At 49.7% G+C, this 26070-nt stretch overlaps 1 protein-coding gene across 1 annotated transcript; it reads right to left on the minus strand.

The window, feature by feature from the left end:
• Positions 1 to 362: 362 nt before the first annotated feature.
• LOC104474573 (CCN family member 2) lies at positions 363 to 21283 on the minus strand. Its single transcript, XM_010119230.2, has 7 exons — positions 21266 to 21283; positions 14978 to 15045; positions 12939 to 13002; positions 7785 to 7998; positions 3567 to 3818; positions 2926 to 3134; positions 363 to 2713 (listed from the first exon to the last, which is right to left on the minus strand). Exons 1-7 carry the CDS (start codon positions 21272 to 21274, stop codon positions 2402 to 2404), a joined length of 1128 nt encoding a protein of 375 aa, XP_010117532.2. The 5' UTR covers positions 21275 to 21283; the 3' UTR covers positions 363 to 2401.
• Between the last annotated feature and the right edge of the window lie 4787 nt (positions 21284 to 26070).

Here is a 26070-nt window from a genome sequence, read left to right on the forward strand (position 1 = left end):
CGTTCTGGCCCTGTTATCGCCGGCTCCTGCTCACATCTGCTCGCAGGGTTATTTTTAACCACGAATTAAGGACTGCAGGGGCCTTAGGCAGGCAGAGGGAGGGAGGGGGCTCCGCTTGTGTCCCCCCACCCAGAGCAGGAGCCACGGTTTGTGGGCTGCAGAGGTGCCTGAGACACAGACACCACCCTCGCTGCTATCTGGGAGAAGAAACAGGACCCCCCCGGCTGCCCTGCTCCCCTCCACACCCCGCTACCAGCTCTGCAGAGGGTCCCCGCACTGGTCCCAGCAGGCCGGTGGCACTGGGGAAAGGCTGGAGGGGAAGGCAAGCAGGAGCCTTGCACAGAGGGATGCTGCCAGGGATGTAAAAAATAGAGAGATATTTATTAGCGTTGAGTAAAGTGCAACCTCAGCGCAGTTTTACACTCGGAGGCCGTGTAAACGGCAGGAGAAAAGTTCAGAGCAGACCTGGAGGGCGCAGGGAGAATAGCCCCCAGCAAGGTTGTGCTGAAACTATACAAGAACTGTACAAAGGCTTAAAAAAAAAAAACACACGGCATCAGATAAATTATTTACAGTTCAAATTGATTACAGGAGGCTGAAGGCTCACGAGCTTCTGCAGACTGAGAGCAAGAAAAGCGGGGCTGAGGTGAGACACAGGCCCTGAGCTGGCGTTTCGGTGGCTGTGGGGGGCAGCGTTGGTGATGGCTGGGGTCATCCTCCGGCACCGCGTCCTGCTCTGGGGTGGGAGCTGCGGGGGGTAAAGCCTTGGCGCTGCAGCGTGGCCCCTGCTCCTGCCTGGCTGGGACAGGAATTCACTGTCATCTCCAGTGGTGAAAGGCAGGGGAGACGTAACGAATGAGACTGGCCCTTGGCCTGGATGTTTCTGCTAAAAATCAGCAGAAGCTGAACACTCTGGTAAGTTTTCAGGGACACCACGGAGCTGCCAAGGCGTGCGGAGCCGCATCTCTGCTGGCTGGGGGCATACGGGACGGCTCCTGCGCCAGTGGCCTCTCCATCGTTAAGGGCAGAGAGGCTCCACGCAGGTTGGGCAAGAATGGAATCGCTGCCGGAGAGCCCGGCACCACGCAGCTTTCCCTGCTGCTGCCTCGCTGACTCCGGAAGGGATCTGCTGTGTTTACAAATACGGGCGTTTTTCTTGCCATGCCTTAAACTCCCTGGGAAGACCTGAGCTGAACCACGTTATTCCAACTTTGTGACCCACCAGCAAAGCCTCCAGCACCGAAACATAGCTGCAGCCCCACTGTGGGTGGTGCATGAGCCCGTGAAGTCCAGCCCCTCTCCCACCCCAGAGCCATTTCTGAAGACATCACGGAAAGGGGCAACAGGACGTGCTCACCACGGCACTAAACCGCATGGAGCAGCACCCACAGGGGACGGGTTTCAGGCTGGCAGCCTGGCTCACCCCCATCTCAGGCTGGAAGAGCTCCGTGGGTCTGGAACGGTCCCAGGGAACATTGCCCTACCCGTGCCGGAGCTCCAGCCTGGCTGGATCCTTTCTTTCCAGAAACAAACCCCGTCCTGGGCTCAGGTCATCTGCAGGAGGCCCTGAGCCACGCTCCGTCTCCTGTGGTGACACTACCCAACTCGCCGTTTCCTCGACTTGGCTGTCACTCACACTGGCGCACAAGGCGAAAAGGAATTTAACGGGAAAAAAAGACAGCCCAACCTTGAGCTGCCCATTGGTCAGCCAGCGGACGATCCGGCCTCTCTAGGAGCAAACCGGTCCGGAACAAAGCTGCTGACGGGAAAGCATGCGGGAAGGTGAAAGGTGGGCACGAGGATCGGGGAGAGCTTTTGCCAACTTGTTGGATCCAATTAGCTGAAAATAACTGAAAAGCTCAGCAGGAGCCCAGCGCAGGGCCAGGACCACTTTCCCCGCTGAGAAGCTTTGCATGGACACGCAGCAGAACCCCACTCTGCTGGAAAGCAGGCTGTGGAGCTCGGCTCCAGCTCAGACCTCCTGGGCTTCCCCTGTCTCTGGGTTTGCCGCGTCGTTTTGGCAGGCCGGTGGTCACGGGGAACCGTACCCACTGTGCCCTCAGCTGGAAACAGGCTGGAGCCACGCGGCGTTGATCTACTCGTCCCATCCGGTCAGTGGGAACATGGATCAAGTTTGCAGCTCAAGCCTGTTTCTGCTTCCTTCTCCGAGCTTTGCACCACCGTGGGTGAAGATCAGGAGCTGGAGCAGATGGGGCTGCTCCCCCACACACCTCGGCTTTTTAGGAAGGCCACTGGGACCACTGGTGGCGAACAGTGCGGTTCTGAAGAGCACAGCCCCTCACAGAGGGGGCAGAGGCTGCTTTGTCCTGGGACACAGCCACGAAAGTGCTCGTGCAGAGCCCTCTTGACACCTCGGCCTGTGGATCTGGCACGGAGAGGGCTACTGCCTCTCTGTCTTGACGTGGTCTCCAATCATCCTCCTGTGGTACGTGGCCAGGAAGATGTCGTTGTCTCGGGGACAGTCGTAGTGGCAGGAGCACATCTTGATGAACATCATCTTGCGCTGGAAGAAGTCACCCTCAGGGCAGCGGAACTCCACCTCCACGGTGCTGGTGAGGTACGGCGTGCAGCAGCGGCCGTCCGTGCAGCTGCCGCAGAACTTGGGCCGGTAGGAACGGGTGCTGGTGCAGCCCGAAAACTCAAAGTGGAGGCTCTGGCGTGGCTTTGGGGTCCGCACACACTTCTTCCCCTTCTAGGGAGAGAGTAGATGGGTTAACAAGGACACGACAATCCCACGGAAGGTCCACCTAGGCTGGTGCTCCATCCTGTAGGACAGGGCAGTGGGACACAGAAGAAGTGGAAGCACAGAGCAAACGCTGCGAGGGGGGTTTATGCCTGACAAGTACGTAACTGGGTGGTCCCTGGCACTCAGGGCACTGCGTCCCCTCTCCCCAAGCCCAGTACCTTGGTTTTCTCCATGGGGAAGTCGCAGGGCCGGACCATGCAGAGCCGCGTCTCCTTCTCCAGGCGACACTGGGGGTTGTCGTTGGTCACGCGGGCAGAGATGCCCATGCCGCAGCTCTTGGAGCAGGCACTCCACTCGGTGGTCTGCACCAAGCAGTTCTCCTGCAGGTCATTCAGCTCCGGCTGCTGCCCTGGCTCCTCCCTGAAAACTGAGCCACGCGCAAGAGACACAAGGCAAGGTTTAGGGCTTGGGACAAAGCGTGGCAGCCCCGTGGCTGCTCCCACCTCGGTCTATCGCTTCAGGAGCCGTAGCAAAGGTCCGATCCGTCCCGTGAGCTCCTCAGCCTCTCAGCAGAAGGAGCACACGGGCAAGCATGGGCCCATTTCCTACCACAGCCCAGGCCCAGCCAGTTCTGCTGCGAGATCAGAGGGGGCGTGAGCCTCCCCGCAGCGTCACCGAGGTCTCACCTTAACGGGTCTGGAGTTCAACACTTGGTACGCACACCACGGTGCACAAAGCGAGCAGTCACCACCAGTTCCAAACCACATGTGACCTAGGGCCCCAGTCCAAAGGCAGTTTGGGTCCACCCATATACCCCAGTAAAGAGCTCCCGGCCCTGTCACGTCTCCCCACCACTCACCTGCCATGGCTGTTTCGAAGCGGTTTTCCTCACTACCCTCCTCACAGATCCACTCTTCGCAGCACTTATTGCGAAACTTCACCCGCCGGGGGTTGGGACACTCGGGGGACGGCAGCCGCAGGTCATCAGAGCACAGTGGGATGCAGCCGATGGCCCCGTCCATGCAGATGCACTGCAGCTTGCAGGTGGGCTGGAAGCTCTCCCCGTTGTGGTAGATCTTGCCCAGCAGGTCACAAGTTGCTCCCTCGTGAGCTGTGGGAAGGGGGAGGAAGAGGAGAAGGTGAGCAGATGGTGTGGGGCTGGCAGCACGGCCTCTGCCTTGGGAGGTCACAGGGCTCCTGATGAGGGACAAGTGCCCACACAGGTTCTCCCCTGCTCCACCATCCCAGTGCTGGATGCAGCAGAAGTTGACACTTTAATATTTGGCTCCCTGGACGCAAGGCTATTCCCAACATCAGTTTTTGGAAATTGGCTCCAGCTGTGCCAGACCTCCCAAAGTTCTCTAGAAAAATCTCTTCTCCACTTGGATGAGCTGCTAAGCGGGACTTTGTCTTTACAGCCCTCCAGCTTGTGAACAGCCTGTTCTCCAGTCGGAGGTCTTCCTGGCTGGCTCAGAGAGCGCCCTAGCCAGCGGTGTTGTGCAAGATGCATTCCTGACATGACACGCGAGCCAGCGGCTTTGCTCCTTGTCACTCCTAGGAGAGCAAAAGGCAACGTTTTCCTAAGAGCAGGTGGATCCCCACATGTCTAAAGGTACCTACAAAAGGAAAATAACACGTTGGGTTGGTGACCTTTTTGGCTCCTCTGTGATGCATGAATCTCTTCCTCCTTCCAGTCACAATTTTTTCTGTTTCTCTCTGTTCTGATCCGCAGATCTTTCATCTCCAGCCCTCCTACGAGTCTTTCATGCTTTCCCAATAAAATTTGTATGAGCAAAAAAGGAAATGCAACAATATCTGACACACAGGAGCCATCTTCAGTCTGCAGGTGCGAGCAATGCTCAGAAGTTCTTATATCTGTGTTAGCCAAAATTTTTCCAGCGGAAATTTTCCAGCAGAAAACTCTTATTTGATTAAGAGTTTTGCAGGCACAGATCAATGTCAGGAATATTTTCAACAAGAAATAACTGAAGCATTTCAATTTGATATCAAAGATTTGCTTTACGCTCTTACAACAGCTCAACCAAAGTACTTGTAGTTGTTGTACCTGTGCTTGTTCTCCACAGGGGCATTTTGTGCGGGTAATTATTTTAGATACTATAAAGATCAAGATGAAACATTTTGTTATAATGGAAGTGGAAAGTTTTGACACAGCCAAATGAGTATTCTAAATAGCTCATGGAAAGTTTGGAGATTTTTTTAATATATATTTTTTTCTTTCAGTCTGAAATGAAATGTTGACACCTTGGAGCTGTTCACAGGACAGCCATCCTGCTTTGGGACAGTTCTCATCAGCTGCTGCTTTCTGCAATCCTGACCCTTAAAAAACAACAAAAAAAAAGCCATGCAAAACTGTATTGGAAAGTTACCAAAACGAAAGATTCTTGGCAGCTTGCAGAGGCTTACCAGGAAACCTGATCTATTTTCCCCTTAGTCCTGCTCACCCGTGGAACGCTGTCTCAGACAGAAAGTGTTTGGAGCAAACAAGGAGCGAGAGCCTCTTTCCATCCCACCTCGTCCTCGAGGGGACACAAATCCTTCCGGGCTGCTAATGCCTTGTCTCTAACCAGAGCTGGATCTCAACTTGCAACTCTTTTCAATGCCATTGGTGTAAAAATACTCCTGTGCTCCCACTTAGAAGTTTCAAAATCCTCACTTTTTCCATCAAAGCAGAAGCCATCCGCTTTCCCTCTACACGGCTATTCATACTTATTTTTAAATCCTCTTTCACTGGTTTTTAGTCCAAGCCTTCTCCCTTCCCAATGAACTGATCGTGCTGTTCCCAACCCCAGGAACGGCAGCCTGCTCAGGGCTTTTATTATATTTTCAAAACTCACTCGTTCTGTCATGCCCTTCATTACCCTACAACGACCTCACTTTCCCGTTGACCTCATCCAATTAAAGCACCAAAACGGATTGCGCCAGCGGAGTGAGAGCGCTCTTTATTCAACAGCTCCGCTTGGCACCACAACCACCTCCCGCCTCCAAATTCCACGTCCAGCCAAGGAGACTTTTGCCCTTTTCCGCAGGGAATACGGCAGAGCTCAAGTGAGCTGCTTCAGTCACCGCAGCTCTGCCAGCTCCCTGCACCCACCCAGGCCACCCGGCCACCCTCCCACCCTTAGGCTCTCCTACTCTAGAGTTACTACAGGATTGTCTCTACCTTTCTGATACTCCAGGGTCTCTGCAGGAAGGGATGGATTCCTCTGCAACACATGAAGGGCTACAAACTGTGATAGCATTAAACAAATAGACACTGATTTTCACTCTGATGGTTCCTTTCCTGCCTCTTCCAGTACAACCTTCAGACTGGTTCCCAGCCTAGAAGCTTTTCCCATGACACCTCAAGACCTCTCTGCGCCTTTCTGCTCCCATCACGTCTGTCTAATTTAGATACCTGTAAGTCCTCTCTTCTCTACTCACAAACACTGATCTTTCCCTTCATTTGATTCACCACTCCACCTTTGGCTTCCTTCACTGCCTCCAAAATCTTGCGCAAGATCAGCATGGAGATCACAAAAATATCACCCAAGAATGTTACGGCCCAAACCCTCAGTCCGATTTAGGGAGATATCCTGCTCTAGTTGATCTGGGAATTTTGCCATGAAAATCTTAATTTCTCATTTAAGGCAGGAAGAACAGTTGTGGTCTTTAAGTCTGATTTTCTACGTGGCAGGGATCTGGGACTCACACTCAAAGATCTTTGTATCAAACCCATATCTCAGAGTGAATATGAAGCATTTTCTTCAGAAAGATTCCCAGTCTTCATGTGAAGTCTTTGAGATTGAGACTCCTCCACGCTCCCGAGTAAATTGTTCCAGTGATGTAGCTACCTTTACTCTACAAACATGCACCTCATTTCCAGTCTTAATTAGGCAGCTGACACCCATTGAATGTTATTATGCCTCCGTTTATCTTATGAAGCTTCAATCGGCAGCTCCTAGGCGTATCGATGACGACTGGAAGTACTAGGAAGGTCATGTGGCTTCTAAAGATCACAATAACCGGGGGAGGAAAATTAAACAACTTATAAAAACTTCTCATAAGAAAGGAGAAAACACCTTCTACAAGTTAAATTCATTATTTAGAGTTAAAAAAAAAAAAGTGTGTGATCCTGGCACTGCAAAACAGCGCAGTTCCACTCCACGCCCCTAATGCCCCCGTCTCAGGTGGGTGCGAGTGGTACGGCTGCCAGAGCATTTCCAGAGATGCCACATGCGGTGGCTGAACGCTTCCCAAAGCACTCGCATCAGCTTTCCAGCCCTCTGTCTTCCTGAGCATTTTGAAAAGCTTGAATTAAAAAACAACGGTCAGCTCCCAGCAGAGAGAGGGGCAGAGGAGCCTTGTTTTTAAACAAAGAACAGGCAACTGAGGAAAAACTTTTTTTCCCCCCCTCTATACCAAAATAATTTTTACATGCTTTAAAAAAAAAAAAGCTATTAAACAAGCAAACAAACAAAAAACAAAATGAAAAAGAATTTTCTTTTCTGGCTGAAAAGAGGCACCAGGATTAACTTAGAGAAAACAGGTCTGCGTTTGTATTTACCTGGCTCAGTAATTTTCATGTCCACATACACACTGTTTTGCAAACCAGTTGTTCAGCTATTTCCTCCCACATGCTACAGCCAGAAATTCAGCATGCCTCTTGCATGTATGCAGTCGAGTGCAAAATGCCAATCTCCAGTGCGAGGCAGGGAGATTTTGGGTGAGATTCTCCAAGCAACTCTACTTTCCAGTAGAAGTCCAGATGGCTGATGTTTACCCACTGGCACTACAGGGCTGGAGGATGTCTCCTAACAACGCCACAGGAAAAAAGGAGAGTCCCAGACTCCCGCTCGCGCCTTTGGAAAGTCCTTCACCGCAGGAGGAAGGAGGTGGCATGCATATCGGTATCAGTGAATCTGTTGGCTCGCAGGGCTGGCACAGATCTCGCGCAGTGATGCTGGATGGAGCTCCAGGCGCTGCAGGAAATTCTGACAGGGTTTTCTGAGAGGTCTGCAGGCAGAGGGCTGAAGGGGTCACAAGAAAACTGCACAATAACAGAACATGCAGCTCTCACCTAAGCAGATCCCGCTGCCTCTGTGGATTTTGGAGAAGTCGCAGTAGAGTCCCTTGTGATGATCGCAGGGTTTCTGTGGGGAGCAGAGCTCGCCAAGCTGCCTGGCACACACCTTGCAGCAACCGCAGGCATCCAACACGTGGCTGGTGCCAGCGGGGCACTGCAGAGGCTGGGAGGGACACTGGCATGGGTATGCGCAGGCCTGCGGTTCTACCTGGAGGGCAAACAAGCCATGGAGAGAATGAGTCTCCTGCAAGTCAGGCAGGCAGAGAAACGAAAAATGTGGCTCTGCTTCAAGCACAGACACCCCATCAAGAGGAGGGAATTCGACTTCGCCCTCCACTGGAGAGCCCTGCTGCAGAGGATGCGCGTGCAGCTCCTGAGGATGCACAAGACCGATCTTTTTCTTATCCCTAACTCGTCTGCAGCTCAAGGAAAAAAAAAAAAAAAAAAAGATGCCTTTGGGAAGCAGGGCCAAAACAAACAGGACAAGCAGTAGCTTGGAGCTCCACGTGCAGCTCAGCCCCCTGCTTCCCTGGAAGCAATAAAATAGTGATTATTAACAGTCAGCAATTCCCAGCTCTCACATAGCACTGCTGAGGAGCAAACATCAAAGCACTCTGCAGCAGCACCATTAGATCCAGTCCAAAGATGGAAAAAGTGAGGCACGTAGCAAAAGGACTTGCCCGAAGTCAGCCAGAGCTGAAAACTGACCCAGAAGCTCCTGAGTGCCGTTCTGTCCCCTGGATCTTACTTTCTCCATTATTGCCAGAGATGTTCCCTCTCCTCTCTCCTCTCCAGGGAGCCCAGCGTACCCAACCTTCCTCAGGACCTTGTGAACCTACAGCTGCTCTGCTTGGTGGCATTTCAGAAGTGCTGGCCACCTCTTGAAACCCACCGTTGGCTTTTACGCCAATTCAGATGCTAAACCGAGATCAGGCTATGTCTGGAGGGCTACTTTCTCCAGAAAACACAGGATGCTCCAAAAACTCCAACAACTCATCCTGCGGCATCCTTGTCCTGAATCAACCTGAAGCGGATACACCAGCCTCAGCCCTGGATGTGTCCAGATTTGGGCAAGATGTAAAACCACGACTGTGAAAGGCACAGAGCATATGGTCTGGAAACATCCTCTTATCCCCCTCAGAAGCATCACTGTGCCAACTCTAGCCTGTGTTTCTGTTCAGCTTCTGCCTGCTAAAATTCTCCAGGTAGCTGAAGAGGGATGCAAAAGCACTACTCCAATTTGCAGTGCTCAGACACGGGTCAGCTCCCACCCCAGAAGAGCTGCTGCCGCACGGCTCATACAACCCTTGCACGTAGAGGATGCCAGCAAAACGCTTTGGAATCCTGCGTTGCAGGGAGCTGAGGTGAAGAGGAAAATGCCCCACAGCAGACCCCTCACAGCTCCGCTGCCAGACTCGGCCGCTGCCACCCAGGGAGAGGGGCTGCTGCAGCTGGAAAGAGCCCAGGGGCAGGCAGGAGCGGGGAACACCTGGAAAAGAGGCCAAAAATAACTGGTACAGCTCTGTTTGCACTTGTTCTATCCCACCCAGCCCTCGCTTGTGGAACAGCTTCCTCAGATATTGTGTTTGTCACCAAATAACAGTGGTAAAACTCTTCCAGCTGTTTTGGTTGTGGCTCAAAACAGCTGCTCTAACTTCACATGGGGTCAGAAGACGCCAACTGTTTTGCACTTCTGTCCCAGCCAGCACGGTACGGTGTAGGACAGGGATCAGTCTAAACCTTAACTCCCAAGTCCTCCCGGAGTCTCACACTGCTCAGCAGGAATCAGCATAACTCTCCTTGCAGACTCCTAACGCAAAATATTTTGGCAAGAAGCCTCTCCCGCCTGTAGCCCAGCTGTTCACGGTCGCAGAGCCACTCGCTGGGAGCTGGCACGTCACAGGGATCTCTTCCCGACTGCTGAAGTGCGTTAAAAGACGCTAAAAATACAGAAATGCTTTCCTACTGGTTTTCATGTAAGCAAGCGCTGTAGCTGCCAAAAGGACCTGTTATTCAACCATGTATGAGTGGGTGGGGGGTGCACGAGATCAGAAAAGAGGCAAAGCATTCCCAACACAGGACCTATATTAAGATGCAATCCATGCACTTAAAAAAAAAATAATGACAACAAGCATTTTCCAGTGCAGTGTCAGCCGCAGGCCATATAAAGAAACACTCCCAAAATAGCTCTCCTACTGAGAAACAAACCAAAACAACCGCTTTCGGGATAACAGGGAGTGCAATGGAATTAACCCCAGCTGAGTTTCCTTTCTCACCTTCATTAATCATTGTTGGTGCTGTTTATTTCCTTTAATAACTCACCCAAAGAAACCAGACCACCTGGTTTTACCTTCTGTTTACAATTGGCTTCAGTTCCTCATTATATTACAGCTGCTTTCAGCACAAGAACATCTGGATCCAGTGCTCCGATGTATCAGAGACCTGCTGGGTGCCTCTGCACCCCTCTTCTGTGCCTCATCTCTCCCACCTGCAAGCACAAGCACGGCTTAAAAGGCCCAGTTCATCCGTATTTGCAGGGCTCTCTTCCATACTTTGAGATTTTCCAGTTGGGCAGCTCGGATGTGCCTCTCTCCATCACCCAGTCCACCTGGCCCCGGGGTGTGTTAGGGCTCCTGTTTGCTTGTTTTATTACTGAGCAAAGTCAGTAAGTGCTATTTATAACTCCTGCTCCTCTCACGAGCCCAAGAGAGGAGAAAATGTGCTGAAATCTTTTTTGGCTCATGCACTCTCAACAGCAAGCACTGAATAACTGGCTGGCAAGGGAGACTTCTTGAGCTAGGAACAGCTGGTAGAAACTCACCATTGAACCAGCTTCCTAGAGTAGTCCATTACTTAATTCGCTTTTACAGTAATTTCAAATAGGCTAAATAACGGATTATACTGGATTTGCATGGAGCACCCTGCATTATTTTTCAAGGACTGCTTCTAGGAGTTGTTTCAATACAGCATGGAATCTGCCCAAACCGTCCCAAAGAACTACAAAGACTCGCATTCGGGGCTTTGCTACAGACCCATACGTACCACAAAGACCAGCATTTCTGTCCCCAAAATTACACTTTTACCTTCACTGAGTAGGATCCTAACTTCAAGTTAGGATGACGGCCTTGACCTTGTTTCTGTTCAGGTTAGCAGTGCATTTCTGTGAGCTTTCAGAGCAGCAGAACAGAACCAGTATTAGAGATCAAGGCTATGGATTTAAGTGCTGAAGCCTGGAATATCAGCTCTCCCTGGTCCTGGCTTTGCTGGCAGCTCTTGTATCGATCACAAACACTATGTGTGAATCTGCCACTTCCAGGACCCCTGAGCGATGGCCAAGCCACACTAGGAGTAAAAACGCTCTGGCTAGAGGATCCCCTTGCCCGTGCTCCATACGTCTTCTCCACCACTGACTCCCAGCTCCCATCTGCTCAGCTGACAAGCCAGAACAAGCTTCCTCCCAACTGCCAGCACCGAACTCAGTTACCTGGGGCGGAAAGAAAAATTGAGAATATTCTTCCTGCTTCATATACACATAAAACCTCTTCCCCCTGCACCCTAAGGAAGGCACGAGCAGGTGGACACGAGCTCACACCACTGCAGCAGCTCTGTGGCATCGTCAGGACTTCTCATTGCTGCTCAGCTAAGAGGACCAAACTAAAGAGGATTTTTAAAGTGTGTTTGGTCTCACGACTGCATTCAAAAGGCCGGGAAAGGAGCATTTTGAGGCTGAGACAGCTGTTTGCAAAGTGCTTTGGGATCCAGGGGTTAATGCTGCAAGGTAATATAATAAAGACCTAACGGGTTCTTTCATGCTCCAAGACTGGCAGCAGGTAAAGTAGTCAAAACACAGCTATTCCCATACTGCAAACACTGAATTATGATGGATAATACCAACTCTCCCTCCATCGCAGGCTCTCAAGGCACCTTCCCAAGGTTGCTGCAGCACCTTGTACAACAGCCTCATATGAGAGAGAAGAACCACTGCCCATGTTTCACAAACAGAAAGTGGAGGCACAGAGACTTGCCCAGGCTGAGCCTGGCAGAGCTAAACATAACACAGCAATCTTGGTTCTGCGCTCACCTCTGAACAAATGAGAAGCAGATTCAGGAGTAACAGCTCTCATTTCCTTACTTGATCCACTAAACACCACTCTCAGAGCTCAAAGAAAGTCAAAAGTCCCATTTCCAAGGCGGTCAGTGGGTTTAGGGAAAATGACATCACCTCAGAGTAATAATAAAAGTGTCACAGCGGTGGGATTCACTGCTGTCGTTTATACAACCAATATGATGCTGCCAAAGCTGGATCAGTGCAAGAAACAAGCAGACCATCCCAAACCACAAAAGTTACCCGTAGATCGTGGCAGCGTCAGGTGCACAGGACACCTTTCCTGGCAGGAAAGGGGCTGGCGCACACTGGGTGCTGCCAGGAGCAATCAGACAGACCTTATCAACCAGACATTTACTGCATCTGTCAGCACCATAAGCCGTGCAAGGCACAGTGGGTCTGTGAACCTGATTTCTTCACCGATCCAAAAGGCACTCACTGCAATTCAGACACATCAACCGCTGCAGCAATGCTCCTGCTGTCACTGGCACTATAACAGCACGCAAAAGTCCTAAGCAGAATCAGTGGCTCTGTCAAGCACTTGTATGAACACAAAACCAGGCACAAATCCTGCTCTGGAGAGGCTGCGGTCTAATTTCCCCCTTGAGGTCACTGATTTTGGAAACACACGGGTGGATTCAGTGGCACATGGGGAAGGACAGTGATGGTAAGGAACTGGGATACGAGACTTTTATTCCTTTCAGTGACATAAACTCAGTAACTTCACCTCTCTCTGTTCTCTTCTTTCCCCTTGTAAACCAGCTTCTAGCTCACAAGAACAGAGTGAAACAAAATCCATTCACATTTGCCAAGAGCTTTGAAATCCGTAGATGACAGGCGTTCTGCGGAGCGCGGCTCAGGCGTGATTTAGTTACACAGTGCATTTGCATTGCTCTGCTCACAGCCAACCTTCTCTTGGAAATCTTTGCAGGCAGGTGGCAACTAGGAAGAGTTATTCAGCCTAAAGCACTCACATGCATCAAAGCAAGAAGCTACAATGCCCAGCCAGAAAAAAAAAAGAGCTGCTGCAGTGCAATACATACCCAGCCAGGCGCAAGGAGGAGGAGGGACAGGGTCCAGGTCACTGTCCCCAGGTTGCCAGACATCCTGAGTAAACAGAAGAGCGAGGATTCAGGCTGCTGACTGACTCACTCCTCCTCCTCCTGAGTTTCTCCCCTCTCTTTGAAGAAAGTTGCACACCAGCTCCTCTTTAAATAGTCTCCTGGAGGGGGCGTGCCCCACACTTGAGTGACAATCTGGAAAGCAAGCTGAAATGGGTGCAACAACAAAAAAAAGAATGTCCAGATTCCAGGGAACATGAGCAGATTCCTGTGGCCCCAGCGGTTACGGGGCTGCCGGTGCAGCCTGCAGCTTGGTTACTTTCCACATGGGTAAATCAAATCCCAGTAAAAGCAGGATTATTATTTTTTAATTTTTCCTCTTTTTAACTCAGAAAGTATGAAGCCTGGAACAGCTTTCTTGAACCTACATCCATCCCTTTTTGGCCGCAAGAGCTGAGGACTTAAATAAGCAGAGCTTTGCGGTGCTCAGTGTTTTTCCTTTGAACAGGAGGGAGAGATGGAAAGTTCAGCACTCTTAGGCACAATTAGGGACCATAACTGACCGTGCATCAGCAGTGCTGCCAGCTCCGAGAAATGAAAGTTTCATGACTATAAAGACTGCTGTCTGAACTGCTGCAACAAGGAGCTGCTTGTTTTACGAGGCAATGAAAAGCTATGGGGTGAAGGTTATTGATGAAGGACAGCAGTTCCCCGTAGGGCTTTATTTGCGCCTCAGGATTGATGCAAGATATCACATATTTTTATCTCAGGGCATGATCTTTTCTGTTTGCTGCTGAAATACAGAACCAGGCTTCTGCACATCCTGTACAAAAAGCCCTTTAGAATATGAAAGAGTTGTTTTGTGTATTAAAAGAGTTGTTTTGTTTATTGCCAAACAGCAAGCAGAATGCTGCCATGGAACGATGAGGAGGAGGAGTGCAGCAGAGGGCACTCTTAGTCCTCGCTGGCCTGGGGTGTGACAGAGCAGGCTGGGTACCAGGAATCCTCTGTGCTGCACATGAAGTGGCCTTATACAGATGGAGCTGTGCCTTTGAGTCAGGGACCGTTCCAGGGTAGAAGGGTGCAAGATCTCTGTACTTACTTTGGGCCAACATAAAGCAGAGGGCAGGAGCATATGCAGAATGCGCTGTGCCGTACAGTCCCTACTGCATCCAAGCAGAGCATGCCAGGAAGCAGGGCAGAAGACGAAGAAAAATATAGGGACCGTGTAGTGAGTCAGTTAAATTCAGCCTCCTTCCTTCCTGCCTCCAAGCGTAGGGCATCTTAGCTGGGAATCGTGCCCTGGATTTTAGTCAGGTCCCTTTGGGTCTCTGTGCGACACCAGATCAGCCTCCACACTACCTATGCCGCTGTCTGTCCATGGCTGAAAACAGACAACTCTGACTCTTAATTAATTAGCACTTGGAAAGCCCCTTGGGATTTGGGGCTGGAGGGCATTAGCACAGTGCAAACCACCTCAGACGCACCTCTTTCTTCTCCTCTTCCAGAAGACAAGGGGTTTCACAATAATTTCTGTAACAGCTACCTCTGCTAATGTCACAACAAAGGATTATGTCTCCACCAAAAGACTGAAGGTACTGGAGGTGGCACAAACCACACAGAGCAACTCAGAGCTAAAGGCAGTCTGGCTGGATATACATTCTTTCCCCTTTTGGAGGGCTTGGCAGCTTAAACTGTGTTGTCACCTAAAAATAGCTGCTTGCACTTCACAGGACATTCTTCCATCGCTCATAAATAAGACAGGGATAAAGTGCTCCACACCTCCATTCTCATTTTCTCACATAGCAAGAACATAAACCCCAGCTGAATTGCAAGCCATATGGGGCATTTGAAGGTGTTCTATTTGTGCCCTTGTAAAAGGACAGTGCTTAATGCATGGCTTGATTCCTTGTCCAAGCATGATGCACCTTGAGGCATGATCTTCCAAATTCTGCTTTCAACATAAACCTGCTGCATGTCCTCAAATGAACTGTTCAGCCAAAATCATAACGCTCACTCACCTGTCAGGAGCTTTGTGGGGAATATTCAGTACTAAACCAGCTTTATGATGGCTGATTAAGTTTTCAACCTACAAGAAAAATAAAGAATAATTTGATTATAAAATGTCCTTACCAAGCTGCTCATCATCATCCATCTGAATGCATAAGCAAAACGTACCAAGTTGCAATCCTGCTCATCCTTCAAGCCACCTTAGCTCTGCCATGGCCACCCACCTGTCTCCCTGCCTTGCTAAAAGACGAGTGCTTGGATCCACTCTAGCTCCTTTCCTGGAGAGCAGAACTAACATCTTGCATCAGTATCTTCACTGTGAAGTGCCAGGAGCAGCGCCAAGCCCTCCACGTGAAAGTTTCTGGGGACAGAGGAGCCCACTTTGCCCCTCAGAGCCCAGAACAAGTCGGCCACAAAGGCACTTTTTTACCATTAAGCTGAAAAAAAAAGTACAGGAGCAGCAAGACATGAAAGGAGAGTGTCAGGTAGAGATCCCCAGCTTTTGGAAGCTCCCTGCACCAATGGTCCAAGATTTTTTTAGGGCACTGCAACAAGCAAAACTACCCCTAGCACTAGCAGCTGAACTGTTCACCCCACTGGACATGCCACATGCCAAGAAGCAAGAGAAGAATATGAACATGAAGGACAGAATGATCAAAGGGAGGAAACACCCAAGTTAACATCAATTTGCATCTCTTCTTTTTGCCAGAGCTGCCTCATAAAGATGTCAACCCTGCTTAAAATCTCCCCCAAGCAAAGAATACTGGGTGTTTAATTCAGCTTGTTACATTTTTCTGGGTTCACTCACCATGCCCAACCAGTAGCTTTCCCGAATTTATAGTAATTTTAAAAAGAAGACATTTAGATAATTGCTAAAAATCATGTGAGGCTAAACAATAAAATTAAGGCAAGCACATACACAGTTTTTTGGCTCAGCGTGATCTCTCCCAGTGGCACTCTGCCTGCAGAAGCCAAAATAAAAACCCAGTACAAGGGGGAATCATGCTCACCCAGTCCTCAATGACTTCAAAGCTGTCCCCTGTCCCAAAGCTGCTCGGTTGTCCACAGGACATGCCGGTGGCTCTCAGGACTGCTCCTGACAGGAAGGTTTTAATTCTCACAGCTGGCCAGTCTTGGCAAAAGTCACTGTTGGAGTGGATCACAGGCAATCACTCTAATTTGGCACTCTTTTAACTTTATGAGCCTCGCTGAAATTATACCAAACATAAATTTGGCCCAGTAGAGATGGTGAGGTTCATCCAGCTAGATGGTCTGAAACACAGGAGTTTCATTTCACTGTTCATTGCCCAGCTACTGATGCCTGCTTGATGCATCCTGCTCACACGCTCAGGCTAAACTGACTGCTGGATTTGGGGCCACGAAGGAGCCCTGTCCCCTGCATTTCACTGCCTTCTCTAGTTTGAGGATGAGATGCAATGCTTAAGATTGGCTGGGCACTTTCACCCAGCTCCTCCCCTGATGATACAAGGCTGCAACACATAAGTTACACTGTTGATTTCTCCACCTGTGGTATATTACTAATAAAAGAACAAATCCCATCAACATATATCAGGGCCATAAGTCTGCTGCAAGATGTGAAAGGAGCTCTGCAGGTCTGTGTGCTTTGGGGTAGGGCAGGGGAGCAGTCTTGGAACGCTTTTCGGCTAAGCGTGGTTCCCAGAGACTTAACAGATGAGAAGGTCTCTTCCAGACCCGTATCTTGGTTCAAGTTCAGTTGTAACTCAGCATCTGCCTAGAGGGGCGTTTGAGGTCAGCTTCATGCCATCTGATCCTCAGGCACTTAATTAAGGCATCTACATTAGAAGCCTAATCTCTCTAGGCTCTCTTTATAATCAGTGGAGAAGGACTGAAGCCCCTGAACGCCTTCTGATGATCCCTGTTTCTGTTGCTCCACATGCATCAGCTGGATCACAATGTTAGTTGCTGTAAATTGCCAAGAGAAAGTGTCATAAAGGCAGCACCAGAGCTCAGCAAAGGCCAAAACTACAGCATATCTGACTCCAATCTGGGTGGGAAAGCCTACCCTGCCCTAAGGACGGAAAGGGCAGGAAAAACCACCCCTCCCCACTTCAGCACAGCCTTGGGATGAAATCCTGACTGCAGGGAAACACGTGCTGGCTGCAGCAGAGCTAGGATTCCCCTCTCCGCCTGGCGTGCCAGATACCACAGCCCCGAGGGCACACTGCTGTGCCCAGCCTTTCAGGGATGTCAAGCAGGGAACACATTTTGTCTCTGGCTGCAGAGTTCACTAATGAAGTCTACAGTTATTTTAGTTCTGGAAGGAATCCCTCCATTTTATTTGTGGATTTATTGTGAAAGAGAAGCCTATCAAGGGATGCAGAACTTGGGATGGGTGGGGTGCCTGTTGATGTCTTTATAAAGGAAGTAAATATTTAAAAACAGCCTTGGCATCACGAGTTCAGAAAGAGCCAGTGCTTAGACACAGAGCTTGTCAGCAAGAGCACACATTCTCTTCTGGGGGAAAAAATGATCTTGGCAGGAGGCAAGAAGCCATTTCTGCAGCTTACCAAAGAGCGTGCACCCAAGGGCACCCAGAGGGGCTACCAGGAAAGACACTAAACCCCATTTATCAATGCATAGGATTCTCATTTCAGAGCAGGTGAGCAGTAAGCACCACTAAGGATGAAGTGCAACAAGAAGCCTTCCAAAAGCAGAGTACCACAGGTGTTGAGCTCTTTGCTAAAAACAGGCCTTGGTTTTGGAAGCTGAGCACTTTACAGTCTTCTCCCTCTCTTTTTCCCCATTTCTGTTGGGCCTTTCACCCCAACCCACAGCACAGCCAGCTGGGAGGCCTTCAGGCCAGCCAGGACCACTCTGATTATCTAACCTGACTTCTTGCCTAAGACCGGCTGGAGGATTTTGCCTAAATAATGCACAAGATCTTGCAACAAGGGCTTCTGTGACCAGCTTCTGTATTGTGCCTCCTGGCAGGCTGCAGTCAGCTCTGAACACAGCAAAGAGGCAGAAGTCGACGCACGGACCAGGCCCTGGACTGCAGCCCTGGGGAGCCTGGCCCTGCTGCAGAACCCCTGCGCGACGCTGGGCACGCTGGAGCTACAACCCCTTCGGAGAGCAGCTGAGAAAGGGCTGCGAGCACAGCTTGTTCCATGACCCGGCTGCGCAGACCTGTGCAAGGCCACACTCTGCGCCAGGCCTGCTTGTGCAGCATCCCTGGGGCTCAGCATCCTGGTCACCGTTCCACGCAGAAAATCAGACCTTGAGGGCAAGGCAGGCAAAGCTGCAGGCAATCACTCTGTGCCTCAAGGTTTGTCAAGGTGCAATAAAAATACCTGTTACCTGCAGACCAGCACAGGCCTGATAGTGTAATAGTGAGTGATCTTCTGACACGGTTAAAAACTGCAAAATTTGGATACAAATGAGTCACCATCACAGCCAGGAGCATTTGTGCCAGGGCATTGGCTTGCACAGAGCTGCAGGAGGAACAGGCCCTGGGAGGACAGAGTCAGCTGCACCCACCTGTGAAATAGATGCTTCCTTGGGTTTTTCCACTTCTTAACTTACTGCATGCTTAATTATCCTGAAGGAAAACTGCAGGGAGGGAGAGAAGGGTATGTTTAAGGTGGAGTTGGGCAGGCTCATTTAAGGAGGCCTCCTGATCTACAGGACTCTGGTGCACAGCTCTGATGTACGTCAATAGCTCTCCACCTTTTATGGGGTTTGGTCCTCACAACATCCGCACAGATGAGGGACAAAAGGATGTGCTCAAGGTGACAGGCTTGTGAAAGAGGCGAACTGAGGTCTCTCTAGTTATCAGCTACTGCATTAATCACTGGGCTCTGCCACCCCTTGAATAAGCAGATACTCTGCCATAATTACCAGGAGGTTTTTCCAGTGCAAGGTAAAATTCTCCACCAGATCCCATCTTTCCAAAACCCTCTGGCATCACAGAACGGTTTGGGTTGGAAGGGACCTTCAAAGCCCATCCAGTCCAACCCCCCTGCCAGGAGCAGGGACATCTCCAGCCAGATCAGGTTGCTCAAAGCCCCGGCCAACCTGGTCTGGAATGTTTCCAGGGATGGGGCATCCACTCTGGGCAACCTGGGTCAGTGTCCCACCACCCTCAGTGTAAAAAATTTCTCCTCATATCTAATCTGAATCTGCCTCCCTCTATTTTGAAACCGTTACCGCTCATACTGTCACAACAGACCCTGCTGAAGAGTCTCTCCCCACCTTTCCTGCAGCCCCCTTTAGGCACTGGGAGCCGCTCTCAGCTCTCCCCGGAGCCTCCTCTTCTCCAGGCTGAACAGCCCCAGCTCTCTCAGCCTGGCCTCACAGCAGAGCTGCTCCAGCCCTCTCAGCATCTTCGTGGCCTCCTCTGGACCTTCTCCAACTGGTTCATGTCCTTCTGATGTTGGGGGCTCCAGAGCTGGATGCAGTACTCCAGGTCAGGTCTCACCAGAGCAGAGTAGAGGGGCATTACCTAAGCTCAGAGGAACTCTGCCCTAAAAATCCAGGACTCAGCCCCTCAAGTCAAAATAGCTCTGCTGAAATCAATAGGTCTTCTGTAATTTATGCCAGCTGCACATCTCACACAGACTCAACAGGCAGCAACAGGCCCCTGAGCTCTGCCAGGCTGTTAGGACCTGGAGGGTGGCCTACCAGGACTTGTGTGTATCTCTCATTAGAGATTTGGGATTCCAACAGAAGCCTGCCCACACCTTTCCCATTCAGGTCTTGGAAAAATTCCAGCTCATTACATGGAATCAGTGAATAATTTAGGTTGGAAGGACCCTTAGGTCATCTGGTTCCTCCTGCAGCTGATCCCAATGCACAGGATAGAGAAGAGGGCTAGACTTCAGAGACCAAGAGAGAAGCGCAGGTCAGTGGGGTCTGCAAGTTCAGCAAGGCAGTGCTCTGCCAGCCTGTTCCTGTGTGGCACAAATGAATCTTTGATTAGTTTCTAGCCCCTCAGGCTGTAACTGTGAGCCAGCCTTAACACAGGGATTGCACTCCTGGAGAGGCAGGGACTTCTCTCAGCTGAAGGGAGTGATAACCTTAGAATGGAAAGCAGACACCTTCAAAATTAGCTGTAAGCCAGCTACTTCACTGCTGATTAAAGAACATGATCTTCCTCCAAAGATCTGCACCAACTGCTGTAAGTTACACAACGATTAAAAATAATGTGTGAATTTTTAAGTGTGAAACTTTCACTTACATGTTCTTAATTCTTTATTTTTGTTACAAGCACACATCTATGAGGTTGATCTTTCATATTTGTTTTTTTAATTTGTTTCCTTACTAATAGATTTTTTTAGAAGTCTCACATCACAGATGTTTAAGAAAAGACAAGTGCCAGGCTCCATGAATAGCCTTGTTAAAAGAATGGCATAATTTTACACAACAGTAATAAGGAAATAGTCTGTGTTTGCAGCCATCCTTGCCTTCAGACAGACCGACTCACACAAGCTGGGGAAGATGAAACGTTTCAGCAGGCTGCAACCCGCATAAGGTCTCTAGCGGGACTTCCACGGGAGCAGTCAGTGCTATATCCTGTTGCTGATAAAGCAAGCACTGCAACAGACCGCTAAGGCTTTTACAGTTTAGGCCCTTTTACCCTAGAGATGCAGCAACAGACATTTTCAAATAAGTTTTACAAAGTCTCTGTCTGCTGTTGTTGTTGCTGTTTTAAGGAAGCTATTTGAACCAATAATTTTCATCTCTATAGTTTAAATTGTTTCACCCTCGGAAGCATGATGTCATCTGGCAACAGAGGTGCTCAGAGATGGGTCTGAAAGCAGACTTCAGGTGAATAATCCTTCCTGCAATAGAGCCATGAGTCAGGTAACAGAAAAGCTGTAGCCGGTTCAGTTTCTTTGCCAGGCAAATAGCCCCAAATCATCTTTACTCTGCTGCCTCTTCATGCAGTCATTTCACAACGTTCTCCTTGTGCATTAGACTGGAAATTAATGACCTGCCTGGAAAAGATAGGCCAATCTGTTAGGTCAAGAGGCTTTGTTAAAAAAATTGTCATTGGGGATTCTCAAATTATTACAATTTTGAGCCCAAGGTGTCCTGATCTCAGCAAAGGGGACAAGTAAAATGAAAACTGTGGAGCCTGGCTATGGTTCAGGGAGGTAAGGAAAAAAGGCTTTTCCTGCCAGGGCAGCTCTTGGTCATTTGGCACTGGACACCTTCAAAAATGACAGAAATGTTCCTGATCTGACATTAACTGTTAGAGCTCTGTGCATCCCTGATGTTCCAAGTGGGGAAATAACTAACCAGCTGCGTAGACTCACCAGTGTCATTGTCTTTCCGCTGAACCAGTGAAACTCGCACTCTCCATGTGCAAGTTCCCCCGAACCAGTGAAGTTCCTCCTCTGCTATGCTCCTCTCCCTTCAGAGGAAACGGCGAGGGCCAGGACACAGCTCAAATGCCTGCAAGCCTGTTCGTTCTGCCCCAAACAAGGAGGGCTGGCAGGGCCCTGTGGATCCCTTTCCTAGAACAAAGGAAACAAACAAAATCACTTCCAGCTTCTCAAATTCTTCTCAAAATAATATGTTGGCTTAGTCTGTACTGCTATCCTGCAAAAAGAATTTGGAGAAACAAAAGGAATGAGACAAATTCCCATGCTCGCAGTGGGGCTATTCTCTTTACAGAGTGTACATGGGAAAGAGCTCGCGATGCTGTTTTCAGCCCTAGGTGTATTTCAAGGGGATCTCAGCTGAAGAGGCCAGGGAAGAGTCCAGGCAGTGCTGAGTCAGAGGGAAATCCCATGAACCAGCCTCATAACAAGGATATAAGACCCTTTTCCGCCCTTCACATGAACTAAAACTAGAGTTGAAAGAAAGAATCTTGTGGCAGAAAAATCACCCGCAATAAAGGGACCTCAGGAACAGAAGCACGAGGTTAATTTGACACTGCACTGATCTAACCAAAGCCAGAGCTTTACCCCTTGCATTCCTGTGGCAACTGCACAGTGATTATGCTGGTCCCTGGCTTCATCGGAGAATGATTTCGGCTGGCAGGGGGGCTCAAGTTCACCCTCACTGCAGGATGAACTTCTGAGGTTATATACACAGCACTGGCAGTCACTCCTCCTCTGATCGTTTTGGGGATTGTCATGCCACAGCTCAAACAAAGCGTTACGAGGTACAGAAGAACTTTTAAAGCAGCATTGTTGTGATCGGCGAGGCTTTTCTGTTCCAAAGAGATTACTGAAACATTCTGCCTGGTCGGTGAAGCTGCTGGCCGGGTGCCTTTTCATCACCAGCTGGTTCTTCAGAAGGAGACAGGATCCCTGCTGAGAGTGAAGCCGTGCAAACCGCAGGCAGAGAGCTCAGTGCTTTCTGGAGATGGGTTCCCACAACCCCGGCCCGTGGAGTCACGTTAGCACCAGGTTTCGGTGACCCGGTGTTGGACTCAGATCTGTGAGTTCAAGACCAAATTCATCCTCCTTTCTCAGCCTTAAGGCCCGAAATAGTGTTTACTGCACGGCCCCCCACCAGGCTGACTGCTGGTGCAGCTCATGCCAGTGTCTGCTCAGCTCTTTCCCACACTCAGAATCTCATTTCTGCTGTTCCGCAGGCTATGGCATAACCAGGGGAGACGTGTCAGTGCCTGCAAGCTCCATCTCATCTGCTGCCATGAGCTTGGTGCAGCCTCCCCTCCACCGCCAGCACTGGGAGGTCATCACTTGCCTTGGGTTCGAATGCCAGAAATACCCAACTCAGCAGAGACTTCTTGCTCAAAAGCTGCCACTTGCATAGGAGCTTCTGGGGAGAGGAAGGGATAGGCTTCGCTTAATTGTTCTGTTTTTAAAGTAGCACTCTCTCATCCTATTTTTGTCCTAGGCTTGTTTTAATCAGACAACTCTAAAGCTCTTTACAGCTCATTCAAAAGGAGGGAGACCAGACCCTTCAGCTTCACCCCTTCCCTACAGAGGGAGCGTTGCTGTTCCAAGTCTTCCCACCTAATGACTTACCAGACAAAAGGGAGAACCCTTGATCTGTGCCAGTGACTCCAAAGTGGGGCACAGCAGGGTTGGGAAGGAGACAGCCTGAAAGGGTTTTCTTGTCCCCCTGAAGTCATTGTGCTCTGTGAAGACCATTGAGGAAGGTGACTGGCGTGGCAGAGAGGCAGGGATGTAGGACTAGATGACCTTTGAAGGTCCCTTCCAACCCTAACCATTCTATGATTCTATGATTCTATGTGTGCACAGCCCGCTTGGCGAGAGGTGCACGACTTGTAGCTGGAAGACAGAATAGAGCTGCCCAGGAAAAGGCACCTTAAAATAATCTTGTCACTCAAATCTCTCAGGTGAGGCCACGAAATGAGCTTGGGGAATGGCAGTTCTCATCTTCTTTCAAAGTTTATTGCTTTATTTGGTTGTGGCTGAGTTCTCTTCTGAGTGCAGGTGTTCCTGTTTGCACATTCAGCAAGACCTCCCATCAATTCATGGCAGAGTGAAGCAACCAGGGAACAACAGGTCTGTTCCCGATCTCTTCAGTGCCTCCATCACCTCAGCCTCTGCACTAGTGGAGTCCCTCCTACACACAAGATCAGAACCAGGGCCTTTCTGTTTCCCGAGAGGGAGACACATCTGCACTGGGGCTCCTGGGCAGACAATTCCATGTACAGCTTTTAAAGACAGAAGCTTCTAATTCTGGAGTATCTGGGGTTGTTCTGCCCCAGGTGAGAGCTCAATGGGCAGTGTGAACCTCCGGATTTTGGAGGACAGCAGCAGAGCCATAGCAGGAACAGTTAGCAATCATCAATCCTCATGTTTCTTCCCTATCAGACTCTCTCCTTAGATGACAAGAGGGACCAGGTACAAGGGAAGGTCTATTTTCACATTGTAGGTGCTGTAAAATTAAACTGGAGGGAGGATGCTTGTGTCGTGCAGGCTGATGAGCTCCTCTGTAAGTAACAGCTCTTCCCAGGTGTCTTGTGCTTGCCTTTTTCTTAGAGAAAAAAAAAGGATGTAGAAGGCATTGAACAACCACAGACCTTGCACCACAGCAGTCTGCTTGGTGGCTGCTGGAAAACAAAGAGCATCCTCAGTGCTGGGGGCAGGAGCAGGTCCAGCTGCACGTCTCACCCCTGCTTTGTGGACATACAGCATACCTCTCTCAGAACACCTCCCAGGGCCAGCAGCTGGCATGGCTATAGCCCTGCTGGCTCTGGTGAGCCAGGCTTTAGCAGGAAAACTGATATTCTAGCAGGATCTGGGCTTTCCCCAGGGCATGGGAGGGAGGGTGAAAGCATTTCTCCTGTCCTTTCCTTTCCTGTGGAGACTGGAGAAGCAGCCAGGATCTAACCCTGCTATCCCAGTCCCAGATAAGTGAAATAAAAAAGCATACGTATGACATAGGAGCGAATGTGAGGGAGGGCAGGGGCTCTAGGGCAGTTGCATTATCCTTCCACATCCTTTACAGGAAGATACTCACTCCATAAATATTGTGGGTTATGGCTGGGCCTGGAGTTCACGCTGAGTTTAATGGACTGCACTAAGCAAGCAGTGTGCATGTTAACGTGCATGCGTCTTTCTCCTCTCTTGCTGGAGGGAAGCTCTTCTGGGTTCTCCTGAGTCTGACAGCTCCCGAGTCAGGGAGCTCTGTGGCTCTCCTTAGGCTAAGTTGACATTTCAAAATAGTGCTGGTGTATTTAAGGAGGGGAAGGAAGGCAAAACCATCTATTATCATTGAATATGGAGTTTCTTCATGAGAGCTACAGGAATCTGAGAGCTGGAGAGACAGAAAATGTTGATGAGAGGTAGGGCCTGGGAGGACCCACACTAGTTTATACCAGCTGAGCATCTGACCTCAATTTCCTTTGATCTTTTGGCACTCAGACTGCTGGGGTGCTTTTGGAAAGAATTCTAAGCATTTGTCTACGTCTGTAGACCCCCAGCTACCTTCAGTTCAAGTGTGGATCTCAATTTCTTCTGGCAGCTGGGCTTGTTTTGATCAAGGCTTTGGCCTGCCTGAGGGCTCAGAGCCAGCAGAGAAGCTGCTGTCAGCATCCCCAAGGCTCAACCTCCTCCTCTGTTAGAGCATCCTGCTCCTCCATGTTCCCGTTGCACATACCTGGAGCTGCTGTGACCGTGGCAGGATGAGTCCCCAGTTATACGGCCGCAGGAACTGTCCCTCTTCAGTCCCCCACAGCATTAATCAACACGCTGCCTCCAAGGGTTCCTTCTTTGTTTACAAACTAAAGAAACCCAAATTCTTGCATTACTGAGAATTTCCGCTCAGCTGTGGGTCACATTTTAAGCTTCCTCTGTTTTTCTTTCCAAGTAACAAATATTTGTTTTGCTGAAGAAAAAGAGAGTGATCCTGTCCTACTCCAATGGGTGTAAATCAGGAGTAACTCCACTGAATCCAAGGGGCCAGGAGCAGGGAAAACCCAGCATGAGAAGTGTATCCTGCCCATTTCTATGAGCATATGAAGGCCAGATTTCTTAATTCCTTTACCCCCCACTGCTTTTGTTCTCTTCCCACCCTTTCCCTGTCTCCCTGTTAGAAAGAATGTCATGACTGGGATGTCAAAGAGCAGTTATCACTAGATGTTTGGTTGGGTTTTTTTAATAACTATATGATGTTCTCCAGATGCTGAAGAACCGAGTAGGCTTTAGATGATCGCCTCTGCTCTCATTTACACAGCCATAAATCCTGAGTCACTTCACTTACTTTGGCAGACTAATGCCAGATGCAAGCAGAGGAACTAAGATCAGCATCCAACCCTGAGCTACTAAAAGCGAACTGACCAGTTGCATTTCTGAGAGAAAGACTTTACGGTGATTAATGACAGACAGACAAACAAAAGAGGGGCCTTGAGACACATTTCTCTAAGTCACAGCAATTTTCACTTAAGCAACCAGGACATTTTTTAAAGCCCAAAACAAGAGAGAGAAAACTATTTATTGTGCTCAACTGACCTAGTTTATTTTTTTTCTTCTTTTCTGGGAACATGAATGAAAAGGTCCTGTTCACAACTTTGCTTTCACATTGCCTGAACTAAAAGTCATTTGGGTTCAAGTCAACATGAGTCAGGCACCAGGCGAACAGAATGGTTCCCACAGCCCCAGATCAGGAATCAGTG

The sequence above is a fragment of the Chlamydotis macqueenii genome, chromosome 22 (genome assembly GCF_036417535.1).
Source record: "Chlamydotis macqueenii isolate bChlMac1 chromosome 22, bChlMac1.mat, whole genome shotgun sequence".
NCBI lineage: Eukaryota > Metazoa > Chordata > Aves > Otidiformes > Otididae > Chlamydotis > Chlamydotis macqueenii.